The 24,503-nt window shown below is 45.0% G+C and overlaps 2 protein-coding genes across 2 annotated transcripts; both read left to right on the top strand.

Annotated features, from left to right (window-relative positions):
• Positions 1 to 4,183: 4,183 nt before the first annotated feature.
• LOC105416309 (WW domain binding protein 1-like) lies at positions 4,184 to 8,514 on the top strand. Its single transcript, XM_011602837.2, has 4 exons — positions 4,184 to 4,380; positions 5,830 to 5,932; positions 6,086 to 6,247; positions 6,983 to 8,514. Exons 1-4 carry the CDS (start codon positions 4,315 to 4,317, stop codon positions 7,438 to 7,440), a joined length of 789 nt encoding a protein of 262 aa, XP_011601139.1. The 5' UTR covers positions 4,184 to 4,314; the 3' UTR covers positions 7,441 to 8,514.
• A 2,891-nt stretch (positions 8,515 to 11,405) lies between these two features.
• LOC101078071 (cytosolic purine 5'-nucleotidase-like) lies at positions 11,406 to 22,664 on the top strand. The gene is made up of 18 exons (XM_003963632.3): positions 11,406 to 11,497; positions 13,431 to 13,549; positions 17,835 to 17,908; positions 18,200 to 18,317; positions 18,408 to 18,503; positions 18,810 to 18,901; positions 19,207 to 19,264; positions 19,346 to 19,439; positions 19,511 to 19,564; positions 19,669 to 19,752; positions 19,882 to 19,923; positions 20,023 to 20,130; positions 20,761 to 20,827; positions 20,944 to 21,114; positions 21,265 to 21,316; positions 21,455 to 21,515; positions 21,614 to 21,790; positions 21,876 to 22,664. Exons 2-18 carry the CDS (start codon positions 13,452 to 13,454, stop codon positions 22,131 to 22,133), a joined length of 1,704 nt encoding a protein of 567 aa, XP_003963681.2. The 5' UTR covers positions 11,406 to 11,497; positions 13,431 to 13,451; the 3' UTR covers positions 22,134 to 22,664.
• Positions 22,665 to 24,503: the final 1,839 nt, after the last annotated feature.

Here is a 24,503-nt window from a genome sequence, read left to right as displayed (position 1 = left end):
TCACCATCTAACAAAATGAAGGAAAATACGACGCATCAAAGGGGACTAAACGTGATTTTACACGACATAAGTGTCCAGTTTAGCGCAGAGCAGGAAAGAGACAAACCCGTCCTGGTTCCAGAGGCCGAACCAGCATCTTCTGATCTGATCGCGAGGTGAAAACAGCCCCTGAAAGCTGCGCACACTGCGCCACCAGGTGTTGATCAGTGCGAACTGCAGTGGATGCTGAAGAAAAGGGAGCCCTCTGCTCCGGTCCCGCACCACTGAGAGGAAATAGGTGCCAACCCTTCTTCAACCCTCTTGGTTACTTTACCGTTTTCTTCCTTGAAGGTCTGATGGAGGAAAGCAGCAAAGGAATTAAAGTCGGTTCTCCAACTTTACTCTGGCTTTGGTCACGTGGTTGAGAGAGCGTTTCCACCTGATGGGCTCCGAGACCTCCTGCAGAAACTTGCTCTTAAACAAACAGAGCAACCGGCGGAGGCACCGGTCACACCCAAGGTCTGCAACCTGTGAATCATGCCTTTTCACACGAGGACTAACCTGTAATTTACCCTCAGCACTTAACAGCTCGGCCACTGCAACGTGAGACGATGCGAGGTATCCGGCGCTGTTTTCTTTGACCAAGTTCACTGGAGCTGAATGGGACAGAAGTCTCTTTTCCATGGATGCGAGGCTCGTTTCCTTCAGCTCTAGCCACCGAGGATCGGATATCAGGAGGAAACTTTCTGTGTGTTCTGGACAGATAGCTCTGTTTAAAGTCGGCGCCGTGAACTCTGACCCCGAGTTGGGCTGCGTTTCGCCCTTCTAACCTCCCATATAGTTGTGCCAATGGCGCCACCTGGCGTCCAGAGGACATGGTTTCTCTTCGACCTCTCTGGAAAGTTCTGCAATTGTTCCAAAGGAGATTTACTCTCCCTTGGAACTTTCTTTGCCAGCAAGTTTGTGATAACATCATAGATCTTTTACCAGAGCTGGAGCAATTAGACAAATCATCAAAATCTGAGGGCGACTTCAGAATTGTAAACACCTCTAACGAACATAAATAATGTAAAATCAGGATTTCTAATTAAATCCAGGAAAGAACTATTGGGAAAAATCCACTATTTTGTGGGGGACTTCTGAGCTGTCTGGAAGAGATTTCTTATATCTGAGTGTGACATTTTTGGCAGCATGATACAGTAAATCTGTATGTGCAGAATGGAGTTTATATATATTTATAATGTCAGACAGATTCATATCCATATTTAAAATAGTTGTCAGTGACCAAGAGTGTGTGTTTAGGTGTCTGCAGGGCTCCAAAAGACCATGAATATGTGAATTCTTTGATTATTTATTGATTGTGTAAATTCTAACTCTAATTATTGCATTTATCTCCAATCAAGACTTCTTGTTTATGACTTAAAACTGATGCATGACATCATCAACATCTTTTCTTCTAATAGCATAAAAACATAGAAGAAATAAATGTATTTATGTACCAACTACCTGAAATTCCCATCCCTGCATGGCTGTGTGGCTGTTCTTTCATCGAGAAAGAAAAAAGAAAAAAAAACACCCCCTCACGGATAGAAAATTCCCACCTCCCAGTTCTCAGACCTCACCTGTCAGTCATTCCGTGGTTCCTGGTGCTTAAAGGATGACAGGCCTTTCAAGACCTCCAGCAGCCCCTCAAAGAAATAGCCTTCCTCCTGTCACAACCCAGCCGTTCCTCCCCTACCTCACCCCCCATCCCTCTTGGGCCCGCCAAACACACATAAAGTCCGAGTGAAGTGAGAGTGGCCCGGGCTCCCACTTTGCAGATCAGTCAGTGGATACCTGATTGTCACTCACGGGTCGCCCCTTTAATCCTATTGTTTCTCCAACAGGATTACTCACTGTGGTCCCTCTCTCTCTGTGGCTGCGCGCGGGAGAAAGGCCAGATTAAGGGGATTAGCGTGTATCCTCCTGACTTGTCAAACTGGGATGTAAGGAACCATTGACTTTCTTGGGGACCTTTGAATGATGATAGGCAGAGAGGTGCCTAAAGAAGAGGTCATGAAAGGCAAAAGAACAGGACAAAATTCCTGATGGAACAATGACTCTTGTTTGCTTTTTGTTCCCTGAAAATGGGCCCAAGGTTTGAAAAGGATTTAAATCGATTTGCAAGACCAAAAAAAAAGAAAGTATCTTTCACTCGCAGAAACAACGAATGTAAGACAGTTTTAAAGGATGTAAGAGTTTTAAAGCGTATTGTATGTTTACACTAACACTCATGATCAGCCAAACATTCAATGTAAAGTTTTCTGGCTTGCTTTTAAAATTGTAAAGTACTTTTAGCTCAACTCCTTTTCAAGATTTCAGTGATTTTTCAGTGATGAATAAATGAGCTGTCTGTTCAAGTCACCACAAATCTGTCAGATGAAGCACGCAATGGGGAGATAAAGTTGATCTGCCACGTGCTGGATGTCCATCCATCCATCCATCCATCCATCCATCCATCCATCCATCCATCCATCCTCTACCGCTTATCCGGGGTCGGGTCGCGGGGGCAGCAGCCTAAGAAGAGAAGCCCAGACCTCCCTCTCCCCAGGTACTCATCCAGGGGGGATCCCCAGGCGTTCCCAGGCCAGTCGAGAGACATAGTCTCTCCAACGTGTCCTGGGTCTTCCCGGGGGTCTCCTACCGGAGGGACGTGCCCTGAACACCTCACCAGGGAGGCGCCCAGGGGGCGTCCTAACTAGATGCCCAAGCCACCTCATCTGGCTCCTCTCAACGCGGAGGAGCAGCGGCTCTACTCCGAGCTCCTCCCGGATGGCAGAGCTTCTCACCCTCTCTAGGGGAGAGCCCAGCCACCCTACGGAGGAAGCTCATTTCAGCCGCTTGTACCCGTGACCTTGTTCTTTCGGTCATGACCCAAAGCTCATGACCATAGGTGAGGGTAGGAACCAAGATCGACCGGTAAATCGAGAGCTTCGCCTCTCTCTTCACCACTACGGACCGGTGCAGAGTCCGCATTACTGCTGACACCGCACCGATCCGCCTGTCAATCTCCTGCTCCATTCTTCCCTCACTCGTGAACAAGACCCCGAGGTACTTGAACTCCTCCACTTGGGGCAGGATCTCCTCTTTGACCCGGAGAAGGCACTTCACCTTTTTCCGGTTGAGAACCATGGCCTCGGATTTGGAGGTGCTGATTTTCATCCCAGCCGCTTCACATGGGGCGGCGAACCGATCCAGTGATAGTTGGAGGTCATGGGCCGATGACACCAACAGGACCACATCATCTGCAAAAAGCAGAGACCCGATCCTGAGGTCACCAAACTGGACCCCCTCAACATCATGACTGCACCTAGAAATTCTGTCCATAAAAGTCACGAACAGAATCGGTGACAAAGGGCAGCCCTGGCGGAGACCGACCCTCACCGGAAACGAGTTCAACTTACTGCCAGCAATGCGGACCAAACTCTGGCACCGATCGTACAGGGAGCGGACGGCCCGTATCAGGGGGCCCGACACCCCATACTCTCAGAGAACCCCCCACAGGACCCCCCCAAGGGACACGGTCGAATGCCTTCTCCAAGTCCACAAAACACATGTGGACTGGTTGGGCAAACTCCCATGCACCCTCGAAGACCCAGCTGAGGGTGTAGAGCTGGTCCACCGTTCCACGCCCAGGGCGAAAACCACATTGCTCCTCCTGAATCCGAGGTTCGACTATGCTGCGGACCCTCCTCTCCAGTACCCCTGAATAGACCTTACCAGGGAGGCTGATGAGTGTGATCCCTATCGTGATGATACGACCACAAAGTCGATCATCGATCTGCGGCCTAAGGCATCCTGGTGCTGGATGTGACGTAGAGATTTGACTGACATGCTTAATGTGATACTGGCAAAAAGAAAACAAAACAAAACAAAACAAAACAACCTAAAGAATACTCTGGGGGAATCAGAGAATCTAATTCACACTTTGTTCAAGTCTGAGTCAGGAAAGGCAAAGCCAATGATGAGGAACAAGTTCTACAGCATGAACTATGTTCTAAAGGACAATGCTTAGAATCTATGGTACTTATGGAATCATCTCTCCATTTACCAGTCGAACTATCTATCTTGGAATGACGTCAAAAGGGATATTTGATTGACATTTAAATCAGCCAATCACTGCCCGAGAATCGAGCTCCACCAGCCCGAGCTGGTGGAGTGATTGTGAAAGTTGTCGGGCTTGTTATGTTTTGGTTAGCCAGTAGACACCGAGGCTCGGGGGGGGGTTCAGCAATGTGATGTAGAATTAACAGGTTGCTGTTTTTAAAGTAACATTTAGCCTCGAAAACACTTTTGATGATGGTGTCACTCCACGTCAACGATGGCCAAGAAAATGTGGTTACGGCGGCGACATTGGCGGAGGTAATGTTAGCCTAGCGACCAGCGTTAGCTACCTGATTACGTACTCCAACAGTTAGCTTGTTAGAACAGAACTAGCTGAATATTGACTCATACGCAAATTAGCTCAGTTTTGCTCGTGCGCTTATAGTTAACTAGATCGTGTTCTTATTATTGTGGATTAGGTTACAAAAGCCAGCTGTTTGGAAAGTCTCAACTCTTGATGCGGTACTAAAGTGACAAAGTTGGTGACAGCTTAGTCAATTAGTTTAGATCGGACTTATTTAACAACCATTAGCAGGAATTGGCACCACTCAATCTGATTTATGGTTCCCCTTAAAGTCTTTTTTTTTGCTATGAACTAACCTTATGAGCCTGTACGCTGAGTAGAAAATATCATAGATATCCTCAGACTTGCGTGTATAACACACATGCACATATGGAAAAGAAATGAAACAGTAGAAAGTAAGTGTTATAAATAAAAATAAAGAAAACTAGTAGCCTCAGCTAGCCAACACCTCCCTCATCCCTGCACCTCTTTAAAATAACGTCCTTGTAGCTTTATTTTAAATGGTTTTAAAATAAAGCTCATTTTCATGCTTGGAAGTTCACCTTTTACTTTCTTTTCCTTTGAAATAATAACCACCCTCATGAATAGTTCAGAATTTCTGCGTACAAGTAACTAGTTATATGGACAATCCTCAAACCTTTGACAGTTTCATGACAGCTCAGCAAAGGACAAAATCAGTATATTATTGTTATTGGTGGATGATGATTAATGAAGCTTTGGTGGCTCGCATCACATCCACGCTGGGCTTTAAGTTTGCGTCCTTGGACCGACTGGAAAAGGTGATGTTGTGACTGTAGAAGCTTTTGCTCTGATTCATATGCTGCGAGATGATTACAGGTTTACCTCTACATAGTTTTTAAGTCCGTCTCCTACATGCCTAACTACTATCGCGGTACTATGAGGTCACTGTATTTCTCAGAATGGTATCTGGCTTTTAAAAATGCTTTGGGTGTGACACACAATCTAAAATACTAGGAAATAGTTCCCACCTGTCTGTGTAATAATGGAACTCACAGAAACCAAGAGAAATGCTCTTGTAACACACTATAAACTTTACACGTTGCTGAGAATGGGAACATTTGTGCCCTGGCTGAGAGATAACTGTGTAAAAAGATCTGGACTAGGAAAAATCAAAGCCTTGAAGAAAAAGCCAGACTTAAGTTAACCATGAAAGACGTGGGCATGAAGGATGGATGGCCGTACTGGGAAATGGTGTCAACTGGTACAGGCGCCGTGTGCCCATGAAATAAAGATAGAAGGTCTTTAGCCATAACACATGGCTGAAACCTTCTTGATGACCTTGAATAACCAAAAGTAGGAAGTGTTTTTGCACATGAAATGACTGGAGAGAAACCCCGAGCTGTGTCAGCGGGTGAAAGGCTGATGCATTTGTGTGTCCACAGGGCAAGCTGGTGTGCCAGGGTGTGAACAACCAGAGCTACGTGTGTGACTGGGGTCACTGCTGCGGGGAAACCCAGTGCTGCAGCTACTATTATGAACTTTGGTGTGAGTTCTCCTCATCGTCACCATGGTTCTGTCTCGGTGTCATGGCAACAAACATAAAACTACCCATGTGTTCAAGACCCGATCCGTCCGCTGTGCATGTACATGTGGTCGCTGCTGCTGCCTGCCTGCGCGCTAAGTGAGGTTTACTTGCAGGGTTCTGGTTGGTGTGGGCGCTCATCCTTGTCCTGATATGCGGCTGCATTTTCCAGCACTGGCGCTCTCAGCAGCGCTTCCAGCAGCAGCGCCGCCAGAATGAGATCAACCTCATCGCCTACAGAGAGGCTCACAACAATTCTCAGCTGCCAATTTATCTCAGTAAGTCTTTTAGTTTCTGCCCTACTCTCTTACCTCCCAGAATAGAGGTTGTCTTGATGTAATTAAGAAACATGCTGTTAAACAAGGATCCCTTGTGTCTGTGGACTTTGCTAGCCTGAATAAATTCCACTAGGAGTGTTCTGTAAATTCCACATTAGATAGCGCACCTGAGTGTGAGCCGCAGGCGGCCGCCCTGAAACATGAGATCTGTATGGTACACAGAATGATCTTTTTAAATGTTTCATCGTTAAATGACTGTAACACAGCAGTAAAGGTCACGCATCGGTTAAAAAAAGACGAACGAGTCTGCCAGCCCTTAAAAGCTGCATTGTCAGCATTTCTTTGTGCGTTAGCCATGACGAGGGTGTGGACATGAGGCGCGAAAAGACAAAACACAACCACACTAGCGTCTTCCTCAGCGCATTATCTCTTCAACCTGTCTGTCTTGCTCTTGTGTGTAAATATCCATTCAAATTCAGAAAACTTCATGGTGCGAACTTTACGCTAGTTTTCATGCATTGCGCAACATGCACATTTTATTCATTGTACGTCCTGGATTATTGTTCAGATTGTTTCTGGGATTTTGCTGTTTGGTGTGGGACAGATAGACGCCCAGTGTTTGTTGATGCTGATGAGTACAATTCTGTAGGCTGACATTAGCTAAAATGAGACCAAAGGTTCTGAGATAATGCCACCTAAAGCTCTAAATTGTCCCGTGTCTTGTGTTTCCTACAGGATTCTTGCCCTCCTACTTACTGCCAGCTTATGAAGAAGTGGTTGACCTTCCAGTCATGCCTCCCCCTCCTTACGCCTCCCTTCACCCAGCTCCTCCACCCACAGACCAAAGAGAGGAATCTCCTTGCCTCCCTTCAGCAGATTCCATTTGTATCAACGGTGATTCACCAATGTCAGCTGCTCCCGATATTGCACACGGCCACATTCAGAGTGCTCACAACCCCAACAAGGAACTGACACCGGGCAGGTACCGGCGCTTCACTGGGGACTCTGGGATCGAAGTGTGCGATGGCCAGGAACTTCTGGATCAGCACAGATTTGCGGAACGAGAGGAAGGAACTCAAGAAGAGGAAACGGACCTGTACGATCACTGTGATTCACAGAGCTTTGAGGAGAGCAATGCTGATGACGCAGTTCTTGAGAACACCACTGAAGCTGACTCCAAGTCTCTGAAATGATGTCTTCGTATCTGCAGGCCTGGAAACAAATATGAACGCCTCTGCGCTCAGGGCTTCAGACACTATGTGCAGCTGTTGGGGGTTAACAGAAGCTGGGGCGTAGTGGTGTGGTGCCTTTCACTCCGGCCTCGGAACCTCTCCTGACATGGGAATCAGTCTAGTTCACACTTCAAGCGTCTCTCCTATAAATTCATTTAATGGTTTCTGGAGTTTAAGTGCTCCGTGTAGCTAAAGCTGTTGCTCTCTGCTGCTGCCAAAGTACGTTTGAATGTTGACACTTGGATCACATCAGGTTTACGACACCCACCAGCCACTCACATGGGTCTCTGCTGCCATTTATCAAAGCGTCACAAGGTTGGAGGCGAAACGCTGAGGGTGGACGTCTTCTCTGCACCGCCCCCCAGACAGGGTGGACCAGCGACTGCAACAATGGGAGCCAACAGCATTATTACACCGTAGAGGCATCATTTATATGCAGCATTTCTTTTTTGAACTCTTTGAAACAAAAATAATGGAATGCCGGTGAAGTTTTCTGAGGTTTTCGTCCCAGAGCTTCACAGCAAACTCACTCAGGTTAGATTATCACAGAAAGCTACAGGTTTGTACGGTTCCCAAAAATACAGATGGTAGCTGCACATGACGTAATGACATTAATTACTAAAGAAACGCCCCAGAATAATAAGAAAATATATTGTAAGTTCTGGTGCCTTTTTCTGTTTCCTACTTTATATAGATATTAGTGGTCAACTGCATTTAAAAAAACAAACATGTACTTATGCAACATTTATGGTTGATCACACTGACTAAATGTGTTGGTGCCATAATGTGAAGCCTCCTGATGCCTTTGACGAAGTATTTTTGTAGACTTCTGGAGGTAGCTCCAGCGTGCTCAGATTTATATCATTGTTGAAGAACATCCATGTGTCCCGCTGTTTGAGTAAAGGGAAGCAGTGGTGCAGCAGTGAGTGAGTGTTCACTACTTAAATCATTTTTCCACAAATGTCTACTGCATTATCTTGAAAATGTTATTGTTCTGTCAAATTTTGCACGAAATATACTGATTACATTCCTGTATGTGTTTGTGTGACAGTTTTGTACAATAAGGTTTCATATTTCAAACTTTAACATGCAGCTTCTAGTGGAGATGCTAAACCGAACATCAAATAATTTGTTTCGTTTCGTTTCGTTTCGTTTCGTTTTCTCCCGCTTATCCGGATCCGGTCGCGGGGGCAGCAGCTTCAGGAGGGATGCCCAGACAGCCCTCTCCCCGGCCACTTCCATCAGCTCTTCCGGGGGAACCCCCACCCGCTCCCAAGCCAGGCGAGAGATGTAATCTCTCCACCTAGTCCTGGGCCGGCCACGAAGCCGCCTCCCGGTGGGACATGTCCAGACACCTCTAAAGGGAGGCGTCTGGAAGGCATCCTAGCCAGATGCCCGAGCCACCCCAACTGACTCCTCTCGATGTGGAGGAGCAGCGGTTCTACTCCGAGCCCCTCCCGGATGTCCGAGCTTCTCACCCTATCTCTAAGGTTGAGCCCGGCCACCCTGCGGAGGAACTCATGTCAGCTGCTTGTATCTGCGATCCTGTTCTTTCGGTCATCACCCAGCATTGATGGCCATAGGTGAGGACCGGTAAATTCTTCACCACGACGGATCGGTTAAGCGCCCGCATCACTGCTGACGCCACTCCTATCCACCTGTCGATCTCACGTTCCATCCTACCGTCACTCGTGAACAAGATCCCGAGATACTTGAACTCCTCCACCTGAGGCAGGACCTCCTCCCCAACCCGGAGAAGGCACTCTACCTCTTTCCGAGCGAGGACCATGGACTCTGACTTGGAGGTGCTGATCCGCATCCCTGCCGCTTCACACTCGGTTGCGAACCGTCCCAGCATTTGATGGAGGTCCCTGTTCGATGGCGCCAGAAGAACTACGTCATCCGCAAAAAGCAGCGACGAGATCTTCCGCCCACCGAACTCGACAGCCTCCACTCCCCGGCTGTGCCTAGAAATTCTGTCCATAAAAGTTATGAACAAAACCAGTGACAAAGGGCAGCCCTGGCGGAGTCCAACCCTCACTGGGAACGAGTCCGACTTACAACCGGCTATCCGGACCAAACTCCTGCTCCTTTGGTACAGGGACTGGACGGCCCTTATCAAGGGACCTTCCACCCCATACTCCCGGAGCACCCTCCACAGGGTGCTCCTGGGGACCCAGTCATAAGCCTTTTCCAAGTCCACAAAACACATGTGGACTGGTTGGGCAAACTCCCAACTCCCCTTAAGCACCCCAGCAAGGGTAAAGAGGTGATCCGTGGTTCCACGACCGGGGCGAAACCCGCATTGTTCCTCCTTGATCAGAGGTTCGACTATCAGTCAATCCTCTTTTCCAGCACCCTGGCATAGACTTTCCCAGGGAGGTTGAGGAGTGTGATCCCCCTATAGTTGGAACACACCCTCTGGTCCCCCTCTTAAAAATAGGCACCACCACCCCGGTCTGCCAGTCCAAGGGCAACCGATGTCCACGCAATGTTGTAGAGGCGTGTCAACCAGGACAGCCCTACAACATCCAGAGCCTTAAGATACCCCGGGCGGATCTCATCCGCTCCCGTTGCTCCGCCGCCGGGCAGCTGTTTCACTACCTCGGCAACTTCCGCTCCGGAAATTGGATGGTCCACCTCCTGGTCATCCGACTCTGTTCCACCTCGAGGATACGTGTTGGTAGGATTGAGGAGCTCCTCGAAGTATTCCTTCCACTGCCGGATAATTGCCCCAGGAGACGTCAGCAGCTCCCCACGCACACCTAACACGGTGTGTGCGAGTTGCCGCCTGCCGCCCCTAAGGCGCCGGACAGTTTGCCAGAATCTTCTCGGAGCAGACCGAAAGCATTAATTAGACACAAATTGCTGAAAGTCTTCCTCCATAGCCTCACCAAACTCCTCCCATGCCCGAGTTTTGGCCTCCGCGACTGTCGCGGCTGCAACCCGCTTAGCCAACCTGTACCGGTCAGCTGCTTCTGGAGACCCACAGACCAGCCCTGACCTGTAGGCCTCTTTCTTCAGCTTGACGGCTCCCCTCACCTCTGGTGTCCACCATCGGGTACGGGGATTATCGCCACAACCAGCACCAGCGGCCTTGCAGCCACAGCTCGCGACAGCTGCCTCGACAATGGCGGAGCGGAACATGGCCCATTCAGACTCAATGTCCCCTACCGCCCTCGGAACATGATCAAAGCTCTGTCGGAGGTGGAAGTTGAAGACCAGCCTGACGGGTTCCTCCACCGAGCGTTCCCAACAGACCCTCACTAAGCGTTTGGGACCTGCCAGGTCCGCGCGGTGGCTTCCCCCCCCCCACCTGATCCAACTCACCACCAGGTAGTGATCAGTTGACAGCTCTGCTCCTCTCTTCACCCGAGTGTCCAAAACATATGGCCGCAGATCAGCTGACACGACTATAAAGTCAATCATTGACCTACGGCCCAGGCTGTTATGGTGCCAAGAGCACCGATGAACAACCTTATGCTCGAACATAGTGTTAGTTATGGCCAAACTGCGAGTAGCACAGAAGTCCAATAACTGAACACAACTCTGGTTCTGATCGGGCAGACCGTTCCTCCCAATCAAATAATTCATAAACCATAATTTACTCTGTGCTTCCATAGTTCCGGCTTTACGTTTCACACTGACCAGCCTTGGAAACTCAAACATTTTGCAAATTTCCTTTAAGCAGAAGTAGTGAGAAAACAAAAGATATAAGATATCTATTTGTTTTCCTATTTTAAAAAAAAAATGCTTTAAGGGCAAATAATGAAATATGTCAAAGGGGTCATTAATAAAACAATGTTCGTAATTTAACGATAATATTTTCTTTTTACTGTTACATTTATGTAGAAATGTGCACTGTAAATTTGCTCTACCAACGATCGCTCTAACTTATCCGGCGCTTGCTTGTACTTCCCTACCAGGCCAGACGATGGCGCCATTAACAGCAACACAAACGGTAGAAGAAGAGAAGAACCAGTCGCAGAAGAAGAATCAGAAGCGAGTGTGAAAAGAGGTATCTGCACTTCACTCGAGCGTAGTTTATACACAATTGGGAGTTTGTTTTAGTCGTCACAGAACCGTCTGTTGGGCATTATGCTACTAAAAGAGAGGGTTCGATTTGCCTGGCTTGTCACATACATATGAAGGCTGTTTAAGCCATGAAAATTAACATAAAAATACACTGTGACAGTGTCACTTGAGTCTGTATGCTAGACTTCCTTTAGCTAACTTTACCCCTTGTTTACGTGAAGCATTAATTAGACACAAATTGCTATTATTTTAGAGCTCTTTAGAAAATTATTTTGCGCGACATATGCGCGTATATAGGTGCTCTATGTCCTTTAAGACAAATAGTGCATTTTATCCATTGTGGAAAAGATTAATGGATGGCCAACAAGTCGAACATAGGGGTTTGCAAAGCGGGTCACGGTGGAAATAACAGCAACATTTTGCGCTGTGTTTACTGAATTATATGCGTCTAAATTAAACTCAATTTATCGGGGGGAATGAACACTTGTACATTTATTATGATGATAACAACTAATAACTCACAATAATATCAACAAAACCGAGTTTGGAGGATTTTGTGTGACATGTAGCCCACTCGGATGTTTTCCTGTCCCTTCCCAAGTGGGTGCCCGACTCGTGAGCAGCCAGCTATGAGGAGCTCACTGTGTCCGGCCTATCCTGCCTGTTTTCTCGAGGGTCTGCGCTCTCCTACCCCCTCCCGGTGACACTGTTGTTGGGTTCCCAACAGTACTTTGAGGAGGGAGGGGGGGACGTAATCCTCCCGTATGACTCACTTTATTTTATCGTGATAATCAGAAATAGCCCGTAAAATGTCACTGGGATTAAAGATGCGGCGCTTTATTTAGTATCAGCTCTCTTCTGCTCTCTGACACGAGTTTGACCAATGCGGCTCATCTCGTTGGCTGACGGCAGTTGTTGGTCTGAAAAGAAAAGATGCGGCCCCTTTTTAAAACTTACGAAAAATCCACATTGGGCCATTTCTGTTGTACTGAAACGCGACAGTTCTGACTGGCTAAATTAGGCTTCTCATTGACCAATAAAACCACGTGATGGTGTGCTGCGGTAGTGCGGCTCTCTTGACCAATAGGAAGTGCTGTCACTGTTGCTAAGATACGCCTGCGTAGTTGACGCGACACTACCAAGACAAGCAAAACAGAAAAGGCGAACGCAGAAATGTAGAAAACAACGGGAGAATAAACAGGATTATTTAAAGTAGTTATTATTCTGATAGTAAATGTAAAAATGTACGTTTCCCGCTAAATCCTGGGTTTAATTCGTTGTTTGGTCCTGTAATCATAGTGCAAGGTTTTAGGGCTTTTATTTTTGTACTTCCGGTTACCTGTCGAATTCAACTGCTATTTTTTTTCCTCTCAATTTCTTCTTGCTTGTCAAATTTTGCTTCTGCTACTTATTTATAAACTAGTTGTGTTTTAAGGGCAAGGGTCATCAATCATCTTGATTGGCTACCAATAAATGGTTTATCGGAGATCACAGGGATCAGATTTGCCATTGAAATGACTGGATTGCAGGTTTATCAGACTTGTGGAATTTGACTTATATTATTCAGTTTTGTCTAATTTCACACAAACGTTAATTAGTATTTTTTTCTCTTATTGGTCTTTTTTTTTTTAAATTAGGAAAGAAAATATTTGACTATTGCTTTGATTTTTTCTGTGCTTTGACATTGACCTGTTCATTCTGTAACCAAACATGAGGTTAAATGTGATGATGTTTTCAATATCAACACTCTCTTAACATGTCCTTTTTTTAGAAAGTACAAAAAAATTGCATGGCAAGCATTGTGAGAAATAATTTATGGCAATTTTTAATTTGTCCTGCAAAAAATGACTGAGGATATAGCAACACGCAAATAAAGGGAATTCTGGAATAATTGCTAGCCTCTTTTTTCTTCTCAGAAACGGTTATTACAGTTCAAGATGACTTCATGGAGTGACCGTCTGCAGAATTATGCTGACCTTCCAGTCAACATGGATGGTTTGGCTTTGAAAAAGTACCGACGTGAAGCTCACCACAGGTTTGTTTTCTTCAGACCGTTCCAAAATTAATTGAAGCCAAATCTTGGGCAGTCCTAACAAGATATCAGTGTGACACTGACTGTATGGCTGCACTACTTTGTTTTACTTATAACATTAATTATATAATTTTATATGTTTTAAGGACAAAGATCTTGACAAGTGGTGTGTGTGTGTGTGTGGGGGGGGGGGGGGGGGGGGGGTTAGTTTCAGTTTTCATAAATACCTGTCATACAGAGTTGTTTGACTTACCCATTCAGATATTTGTGACATCTGTTTAAATACTGATAGTTAAATTCATCCTCTAGGGGAGCTTTTCTACAAGGACTCTTGTGGATGTTTTGTATTGAGGGAACAGGGATCCACTGAAGCATCTAACTTCGTCCTCTTTGTAGGTGGATCTAAGGCTCAGCGAACAATTTAACCTGCCACTTTTTATCAAAGATATCTATCAGGTTTTCTGATGTCCTCCTGCAGTTCTTCTCTTCTGTTTGTGCTATTTAGATTTTTTGCATGGGATTTTGAGACAACGCCAGCGCTGCTTTTCTACAGGACGTAGTTGAGGGTCTTTTCTAACTAAATCCTAATGTTCAAAGTCTTTTTTTGCCTCCCCTTTTGGGTTGTTGATGTCTATTTTCCTACAGTCAAATGCTTTCTTAGTCACTTTTGGCACGGTTGTGGACTCGTTTCTTTGTGTGTTGGCCTGTTGCTCATGTCACGCGCTGGGCTGAGCACCGATATTTTGAGAATAACAAAATTGTGTGTGTGTTATAAACATGGACATTTGCAAATGTAGTTTTTGAAATGTCGTGAAATGTCATTATTGTTACCTCTGCTGCTTGATGCGAGAGAGTCAGAGTCGTTGTCAACATGCAGATGTTGCAGCTGCATGACGTGAATCTGACCCTTAATCAGTATTTACAGGGGGAATAAACAGTATGTGAACCATTTAGAACAGGGGTGGGGAACCTTTTTCATATCGAGGGCCATTTCAATTTTTATAAAGTCCTCCGAGGGCCATACTATTATGAACACATACCTAGGGATGCAAAAAAAAGAGGAAAAAAAAAGAGTCTATAACCACTGTGTTACTAAGTCTCATGATTGCTGCATTTGAATTTGAATTATTTATTTAGCACACATGCATATAAAATCACCAAAAAAAATAGAATAAATGACAAACAAGTAAAATATGTTTACACGATCAGACAAAAAAAAAAAAAAGAGGTGCAGAGTTGAGGCAAGAGACCCGTAAGGGCCTGTTCGAGGCCTCTACTCACAAAAACTGCAATACAACAAGATAATCAAGAAAATAAATGAAAAGAAAGAAAGATAAAGACAATAATAATAACAACTAGAAAGCACTCGGAGAGCACAGCCCTTTGCCAAGCGCAAAAATTCCTGGCATATTGTGATTTCCACCATAAATATTAGTCCCACATATACTTTGACTACATATTCAGATTCCTTGACCATAAAAACATACTGTTAGCCACTGGAATCATAACAATATATGTCTTAGTTCAATAGTTATTCACGAAAAAAAATTCACGCTTTGAAACAATTTTACTTTGTCCGGCGCGAGCACCTCAGCGGCGGCTACGAGGCACTCCTTTCAGGATACGAAAGGCAAAAATACGCTACCGCGGAGTTTAGCGAACGGTCCAACTGTGCACATATAAAATATAAAAATTGTATTGCGTTGTGGGCCGGTATACGGCCCGGGGTTCCCCACCTCTGGTCTAAATAGAGAATAGTATAAAATCATTCACTAACATTTCTTTCTTTCTTTTGTTAGTTCCAGTTTTCTGTCTGTCTCCCTCCATTCTCACCTTTCAGACCAGAGGACTGATTCAATCCTCCTATAAACACTTGCATGTCACCCACATGGCTGGTGGTAGCTCAGTCTGGAGGAGACTGGGCTGAGAAGCGGAGGGGTTTTCCAGTCCCGGTGTGGTCTTCTGGTAGTTGGGGTGCCAGCACACCTCCCTCAAATGTTCACATAGGGTCCTGCAATGTGCTTATTTTGATTTATTTTGAGTAAAGGATAGAGTTCATGACCCAGGAGCCCTTATAAACAATACACATTAATCCTTTAGCATCAGAAACAAGTATCTGACTGATATGCCAACCAACAATCGGTGGTAATATCCCATGTATTCTCTATTACAAAGCTGTCCAAGGGATCAGGCTCAAAGCCAACCTGCACTGAGGTATGGTATCTTTTTGTTGTTAACGCAGCCTGCGAATACTGACTCTGACATTCCCTTTTTACGTCCATGATATAAAATGAGCCTTCATCCAACCCTCACGGATCTCCATCAATACTGACACTGATTGTGGGAAATAGCAGCTGGTGATTTCGCCGCGTGTTTCTCCTGCATCTATCCTTTAATCCTCATCTTGCTGGAGTGAAGCTGATATCATCTTTCATGCCGTCCGATTAGAAACTTAAAGCCATTTTTGAAATAACAGCTGATGGAATTAGGTGACTGTGAAGATGCTCAGTAGCTGTTTCCACAGTCTGATGGCACCTGAAAATGTAAGTTATAAATAGTTATATATATATAATGTATAATATAAATAGTTCCTTAGCTTGAAACCTTGTGTGAAAAGAGGCAAATATTCTTGGTGTGCCAGATGGACACGGTGAAAACAGAAAGGAAATAGAAGTATTAAAAGACCTCATTTGGAACGACATCTGTCTCTATAGGTTCCAACATTTCAGCTCAAACTATACAATTAGGTCCTGAAAATGGTTCCCCATCCAGCCTGACAAGGTTTGAGAGGAATGGCAGAATATTCCCAAAATCCAGCTGTGCAAAGCCTGTGGAATCAGATCCACGAACATCAGCAGCTGTAATTTCTGTACCGTTTACAGGTTCTGAATGTTCCTGCCACTGAAATACTTCCGTTTTCTTTCCAACATTTTCTACTATTCTGTTTTCAGCTTTCTTTCGGGGCTGAGCTGTATATTTAAAATAATCTGGCACACATATTGTAGCAGGGAAAATAGTAGTACATTTAAATAAAGTAGGAATTCTCGTGTGAATTTTAACCTTTCAGGAATTACAGACATTTTTCACCAATTTCCCATTCCATCGTTTCTACCAAAACAGATGTGGTTTATTTGCGTTCTACCTAAGATATTTTGACCTGTTGTTGTTAAACTTGACTTTATTGGTTGACTCAAGTGAAGCTATGCTGAAACCTATAGGAACGAGCAACTTCTGGTCAAGTTCAGAAGACTCTGGACAAGGAAAGAGTGTCATCAAATCAAATGATACATTCTTAAACATAAAGGCAACGTGGAAACTACAGGAAACCTTTGTGAACAGGGCACATGAAGGGAAGACCCAGCGGTGTTACCACGATAGGAGAAGAGTGAGGAGGCCACACTTTCTCTTGTTCCTGCATTAGTGAGTTGAACCTGACAAAAAATGCAAAGAAAAAGCCACCAGCCACCACAAAAGGGACTGATTTTCAATGTGGTGGCAACAGAAAGTTGCCCTTTTCTTATTCCAGTTTGTCCTTGACTGGTAGCTTGAGGTCAAAGCAGTGACCCTGCCGCATCGCGCCATATCTTTGATTTTAGAGAGAGGTTTATTAGGTCCAGAGAACCCCCCAATCTCTGGTGGGACTGGTGCTAACAACCCAGTGCTTTGCAACTTCATACGAGACCCTACATTGACCATTTTGTCCTATCGTTTGTTTTATAGCAGTCTATTAAAATGCTTATTTTTGCTTGTTGCAGAAATTGAGGAGGGGCTTTGTGCAAAAATGTCTGTAATGCTTTAAATACTGTGATCTGTTTCTAACATTTGTCAAATGTTTCCCTCATAACTCCTTTCGTTTTATGTCACACTGGCTGCTCACAACAGGAAAATAGTTCCTAAAGTCCGGATCCTTTGATTTGTTGGTTGTGTGGACTGTAGTTGGTGGCACTCTCAAATCCCAGCGTTCCAAATTAATGTCGGTTTGTTCCGGTGGTAGACGGCATTAATCGAGTTTGAAATAATTGGTTTTCCTTTTGTTGCGTGCTGTTTTCGTTCCTCTGCAAGGGTGAAGAGGATTCCTTTCAGATCCATGCATGTTCACAGTGTGCCTCTTATCTTTGGTTGAATCAGTAGTGCTCAAATGCATCAAATCGTGACCCGGTGGTGTGTTTGCCATCGCTGCTGTGACGTGTTTTCCCCTCTAATAAACGGGGAGTTGTACAGAGAAGCCTCCCATCAGCCCCAGCTGTCTCCACCTTATTGACCGTGTTGGTGTTGTTCCCCCCTCCAGAGTGTTTGTCAACCGAAGTCTGGCCATGGAGAAGATCAAGTGCTTTGGTTTTGATATGGATTACACTCTGGCAGGTGAGTGGTTTGTGTGTTCACCATTCGTGCCGTCCTCCGAAAATAGTTTTCTGTCCACAGATTTCCATTTCTAAGCACGTTTTGCTCAGCTTTGCTTTCTCTCGCTCTGTGAATCTTCCCTCTGGATGAGTGCAGCTACAAATATCAAACACTTTCTCTATTATGATGCGATAATCTTGTTAGCAGCACTGGAAACACAGAAGGAAACATGCTAAAGGTTTCAACTCGTGTCCCATGGACTCTGTAACGTCCTGACAGATGGGGCTGACGTGATTCTGTGTGTGGGTTTAGTGTACAAGTCTCCTGAGTACGAGTCGCTGGGCTTTGACCTGACGGTGGAGCGTCTGGTGTCGATCGGATATCCACAAGAGCTGCTTAACTTTGTCTACGACCCGTCCTTCCCAACCAGGTCGGTTCACAAGTGTCTCCCCTTCCTCTCCATGAAGACTAACGCAGCTCATTTGTTGTTACTGTTGACGTCCATGTGCATTCTCCTCAGAGGCCTGGTGTTCGACACGTTGTATGGAAACCTTCTCAAGGTCGATACCTACGGGAACATCCTGGTGTGTGTCCACGGATTCAACTTCCTGAGGGGGTGAGAGAGATCTGATAGTTCAGCAAATTATTATTATTGTTGTTGTTGTTAAGCGTTCGGACCTCTGAGACGACGCTTCATCCAAGGGACGTGGGAAATCCTGGTTAGAGTTTGGGGTCGATTCAGAATAGGGTTGTTTACCACTAACATGATTTAGAACGTGTTCCTGTGTTCACAGTGAAATGATGAACCTTCAGAACATTACAGAATAAAACTGTCAGTGCAGGAGTTCAAAAGCATTTAGGATTCATAAGGCTTCTTGGACGGAAGCGTCTCTAAACCGGGATTCTCACGGTGTGTCTACAGACCCGAGATCAGAGAAATGTACCCCAACAAGTTCATTCAGCGAGGAGATACGGAGCGCTTCTACATCCTCAACACGCTTTTCAACCTGCCTGGTAACAAATCAAAACAGTCCAGTGGAAAAGACTACTTGAACCTTGTGTGACATTGATTGTTATTTGGTCATTTCCATTTAATTTGGTAATATAAAAATTGTAAATATCTAACTGATAAACTCCTTCTAGTTTCATTTTTAACGGATTGCGCCAAAATAAAACCTATAGATTTAAGAATAGAGCTGCAATCAGGCATCATTTATGCTGAAGTTTACCATCTAGGCTTAATGTTTTCTGCTTTTATTGCAATATTTGTTAATCAGCCGTACTGCGTTGTGTGTGTTTGTTGTTTAATTCCTCCTCAGAAACATACCTCTTTGCATGTCTGGTGGATTTCTTCAGTAACTGTTCAAGATATACAAGGTACGACTGTGGCATCGTCGTTGAAGGCTCTGACAGTACGCATGTGCAGAACTCCCCTTTAATGTTGTCACACCTCTGCAGTTGTGAGACTGGCTTCAAAGACGGGGACCTTTTCATGTCCTACAAGAGCATGTTCCAGGATGTCCGCGATGGCGTGGACTGGGTTCACTTCAAGGTCACTTTCCACTTTAAACAGACCAAATAAAAGAAAACGTGTATTTACTATCAGAATGCTTCTTTACACAGGGCTCCTTAAAAGAAAAGACGGTTGAAAATCTGGAGAAATATGTGGTGAAAGATGTAAGTAAAGTATACCTGCGTGCTACATTAGCCTCTATATCTGTAGCTGTGGTCACTCTCTTGTTATTAAGTCTAATATTTCTTTTTTCCTCCCCTCCAACAAGCCAAAGCTTCCTCTCCTCCTCAGTCGCATGAAAGAAGTCGCCAAAGTCTTTCTGGCTACGAACAGCGATTATAAATATACAGAGGTTAGAGACACAGAACCGCTTGTTTTACTGTGTTTGCTGGTTAACTGGCACATTTCCACCAGCACAAACATTGAGACTGATGACAAATGGATTTCTTTTTTATTTTTAACCATCTTTGTTCTTTCACAGAAAATTATGACCTACCTCTTTGACTTTGCTCATGGCCCAAAGGTAAAGGAACCCCATCATGTAATGTTTAGAATCAATGCTTAAGATTAAGATTAAGATGTACTTTAATTATTAAGTGACGTATATGTGTGTAACCTGCAGCCTGGAATGCCACACCGGCCCTGGCAGTCCTACTTTGACTTGATTCTGGTGGACGCCCGGAAGCCCGTCTTTTTTGCAGAGGGAACAGTCCTGCGGCAGGTTGACACGGTGAGTCTGTGCTGCGGTTCCCAAACTCTGCTGCCTTTTCCTGGTCAAACACGGGGTTCTGGTCACCACGTTTAGCTATATTAATCTAAAGAAGACGGATGAAAGCAAGCAATGCTTGGATTAACAAAAATCGAACTGGACAGGTGCTCTACAGCAAATTCATGAAGCCAAAACTCGAGGTGGCTTTATCAGAGCAGAGGCAACAACACAGACCTTCAGGCATCAACCAATGTCTTCTTCGGGGTCTGGCACACAGTTAATTACTGTCAATTATATACGGGTGAGGTTGATTCAAATGTTTAAACACGAGGGGGCGCTAGAGATCGAGGTCTTGTGGACATAAAAAGCCTCCAAGTCAATAGGAGGCTAAAGTCTAATAATAATGTCTATATACATATATATGTGTGTGTGTGTGTGTGTGTGTGTATATATATATATATATGTGTGTGTGTGTATATATGTATAGAGAGAGAGAGAAGAAAGGGGACCTCATCCTTGAGACCAGGGGTTCCTGGACCCCCATGATGGTGGTCAGGGCTGACGTCACTGGGGTCCTGCTGGATCGTAGTGGACAGCCTGGGCTATTTGAGGTCACATATATTAATATTTCCCAACATGCGGCTCTTTCAGACCACGGGTCGGCTGAAGATTGGGACCTACACCGGACCTCTGCAGCACGGAATCGTTTACTCTGGAGGTAAATACGTGTAGTTGTTTAATTCTCTGGGAATTTTGGGATTGTGTTGGCAGATATTCAGCCCCGAGAGATTGAGCGTTATTTAACGAGGGTGTGACGTATATTTGTTCCTGCAGGTTCTTCAGACATTGTGTGCGATTTGATGGGCATCAAAGGAAAGGACATCATCTACATTGGTGACCACATCTTTGGAGACATTCTTAAATCCAAGAAGCGTCAGGGCTGGAGGACTTTCCTGGTGATACCTGAGCTTGCCCAGGAGCTGCACGTTTGGACCGACAAGAGCTGTGAGCACATACACACACAGAGTTACACTTTTTCCTACATTAAATGTCTCCAACCTGTGAAAGTGTCTCATCTGACGATACTTTGGCCTCTTTGACCTCCTCTGTTTCTGTGGGGAGGCAGCCACAATCAATACTTCTTGTGTTTTTCAGCCATATTTGAGGAACTTCAGTCTCTGGATTGTTTTCTGGCAGAACTTTACAAGTGAGTCGCTCACTTTTTCTACTGGAACCAACTGCAAACCTAAGAAAACCAATGCATCATAACCATGTTGGATTTCTGTCTTTGTGACGAGCATCATCTCATTTCTTCTGCCTAATTATTGCGTCTTCACGTTTCCAGACATCTGGACAGCAGCAGTAACGAGAGGCCAGACATCAGCTCGCTGCAGAGACGGATCAAGGTGCGTCTCTCTCCTTTCCTCCTCGAAAGTGAGTGTTGAGTGTTCTGGCTGCTGCTTTAGTTTCCACTGATCCTTTCTGTCTGTTTTTTCCCTCCTAGAAAATCACCCATGACATGGACATGTGCTACGGCATGATGGGGAGTCTGTTCCGCAGTGGATCCAGACAGACCCTCTTTGCCTCCCAGGTGATGCGCTACGCTGACCTGTATGCCGCCTCCTTCATCAACTTGCTGTACTACCCGTTCAGCTACCTGTTCAGAGCCGCGCACGTGCTGGTGAGCGTCATTCTTCCGACCACTCCTCAAGGTTTCACTAGTCTGTCAACTGCTGACTTTTGTCTGCATCCCGCTTTGACCCAAGATGCCTCACGAGTCCACGGTGGAGCACGCTCACGTCAGCTTCATAGATACCGAGTCTCCGCTGGCGACGAGGAACCGCCACGATGTTGACCTGAAGGAGATGGAGTGTAAACGCCACCAGCTGACTCGGTCTGTCAGCGAGATCCAGCCTCCACACTTCTACCCGCAGACGCCACAGGAGATTACCCACTGCCACGATGAGGATGATGATGAGGAGGAGGAGGAGGAGGAGGAGGAGGAGGAGGAGGAGGAGGAGTAGCGCTGTTTTGTGTTATTCTGAGCTGGAGGTAGTATGTTGTCCGATTTTTATAATGGGAGTCTGTTGTGGCAGAACCTTCACCTGACCCACGCTGATATCTAGATTCAAGTTTGGATTTGTCATTTAGGAGGACGCCGTTCATCATTCAGACCAGTCGGCATCATTTAATGAGTAACGTTAGCCGTGCGCGGCTGCTGTAACACACAAACGGATGAATGCGCGAACGCGAATAAGATGCTGGTAAACTCGGAATAATTACAATTGTTTCTTCCCCTCCAACAGTGTCATTTGGTTCCCGGCGGTTCTTACCTTCATCTCTCCTATAATTAGCCCTGATTGTTAGGGAAATACATTTTACTGCCAAAATCCTTTCCATTAGACTAGCTAGCTCATTAGCTCCACTCAGTCAAATGTCTTTTTCTCTTTACCAACAGGCACCACATGTATATTATTAGTAATATACTGGGTTTATCAGCCAACTCTCACATACATATGGTGCTTCATGCTGAGCAAAATTAAAAAAAAAAAAAATCATATTGGGAGATCAGTGTAGATCTCAGAAGAGCAAATATATTTGTTGGTGGTCTCCTGTTGTGATGCTGCTGCCGTTACTGCAGCTACAGTTTCTGTCCAAGTATGAATCTGCCCACAAATCCATTTTTACTGTAATCGAAACAACAACTGAAAGGGAGCAGATGAGGAATAAGAAATAGCATCGTGCAACACATTAAAGGCCCCAAAATATCAGAAACTACAAAATGTTTGTAAGAATTTCAGTCATCTGGTGAGGCCTTTAAAGTGAGCGTTAAATGCTAAGAAGTCCCAACCCAAATTTTGTCAGTCCACTCTCTGGATCCTGGAAATGGAATGAATCTGGAACCGAGTCACTGGAAGCCGACGGTGGTATATTACAGCCATTTGATACTTGTTAATTTGTCGGACCTGCTAAAAGCCCAGAAACCGTGAACAGCTGCTTGGCTCCATCTTGTCTGTACTGTTACAGAATCCCCCCCCTCCCCAGCAGAAGGCTGGGAAACACTTACTGCCTTACTCATGATGGAGAGTGAAAGAGAATCACTGTTACACCGTTTCCCTTTAGGAATAGAGGGTCAAAGGTTTCCATGCAAATGTGTCTATTTTAGCCTCGATGGGGATGTTTTACCAGAGACTGACTTCACTGTTGAAGGACCACAAAGACCATGAGGTTGATCACTTAAAGGGATCTGTCAGTGTTGATCTATAGGTGTGGATTCATCCCCACAGTGTGTTTCTGATGTTTCTCTTCAACTTAACAGACGATTTGGGCCTTTTTAAATGGAACTGTTCATCTTCTGTCTTGTACTTCAGTAAGGGAGCAATATTGTGTCAAGAATGCTGTAAAATCTTTTTTTTTTTGTCAATATTTTCCTGTTTTTAATGTTGATACTGGTTGTCAAGCGTATCAACTGTAAGCCGAATGAATGTTTCGGTTGTTTTAGCCACAGACGTTCGTGCACGTGAGCTCGTTTCATTTCATGTCTCATGTGAAAAAGATGCCAACAGCAGTGACGCTGCTCTTGAAGTGTTTGCCTGGATTTTTTTCTAAAAAAAAATAAATACATTTCTAATGTCAGATTGGGGTGTTTTCTTCCAAAAACAGAGCTCAAACAATTTCACCGGGTTGGCGGTTTCGTTTGATGATTTCTCATCATTTAAAGGAGATTTATATCATCCAGTGATTTTATAATCAGTAAATTATATAGAAATCCTGTGGATTAGATCATTAAATAGGTCAATTACGCGATCACTCCAGCGATCCAGGGTCCATTTGTTGGAAAACAGGATTTATGATTTCATGTGGGAGATTATGCAAATATAAACATGCGAAGGTGGTGCGTTTGCCTGCTGTGACACTGTCCCTGAAACTGTCCTCACAGGGCTCTGATAAATGATGGGCTGTCGTCTGGGAGGAAATAAGTGACAAAAATGACTGATAGGGACGGCAATGTGTCAACAAGATAACAAAAAAACACCTTATTTCATCTGTCGTGCAATAACGGCGCCGTAAACATGTTTGGCAGTGGCGCTTCAATGTGGGTCAAAGGGGAGTAAAAGTGTGTTTTGTACAGTTTTTAGAGTGGAAGAAAGGAAGATAGCTCTCATTTAACAAAGTATTAAAATGATGGACACCATCGGGTCCCTGTATCCTCAGTTCTGAATGTAATTAAGAAATGCCAGAGAAAACTCCTAATGGGAGTTAGGAGCAGTCAGGAGCAAAATCTGGAGACGTGTATTCCTGTTCAACCGGCACAAATGTGGCCTCCAGGACCTCTCACGTGTCCTCGCCACAAAATTCAGCATCAGAAGGGGTTCGTTAGTGGCCACGTGTGA

The sequence above is a fragment of the Takifugu rubripes genome, chromosome 4 (assembly GCF_901000725.2).
Source record: "Takifugu rubripes chromosome 4, fTakRub1.2, whole genome shotgun sequence".
Classification (NCBI taxonomy): domain Eukaryota; kingdom Metazoa; phylum Chordata; class Actinopteri; order Tetraodontiformes; family Tetraodontidae; genus Takifugu; species Takifugu rubripes.
The sequence above is the reverse complement of the archived record's forward strand: the minus strand, read 5'-3'. Positions and strand labels throughout refer to the sequence as shown.

What these genes read in the sequence shown, in the direction of transcription:
- LOC105416309 (XM_011602837.2), top strand. Translation starts at nt 4,315, where the DNA reads ATGATGGTGTCACTCCACGTCAACGATGGCCAAGAAAATGTGGTTACG. An exon ending in CGGCGGCGACATTGGCGGAG is followed by an intron (nt 4,381 to 5,829) that starts GTAATGTTAGCC and finishes GTGTGTCCACAG; the next exon opens with GGCAAGCTGGTGTGCCAGGG. An exon ending in TCAGCTGCCAATTTATCTCA is followed by an intron (nt 6,248 to 6,982) that starts GTAAGTCTTTTA and finishes TGTTTCCTACAG; the next exon opens with GATTCTTGCCCTCCTACTTA.
- LOC101078071 (XM_003963632.3), top strand. Translation starts at nt 13,452, where the DNA reads ATGACTTCATGGAGTGACCGTCTGCAGAATTATGCTGACCTTCCAGTC. An exon ending in GACCCGTCCTTCCCAACCAG is followed by an intron (nt 18,318 to 18,407) that starts GTCGGTTCACAA and finishes CATTCTCCTCAG; the next exon opens with AGGCCTGGTGTTCGACACGT. An exon ending in ACTTTGCTCATGGCCCAAAG is followed by an intron (nt 19,924 to 20,022) that starts GTAAAGGAACCC and finishes TGTAACCTGCAG; the next exon opens with CCTGGAATGCCACACCGGCC.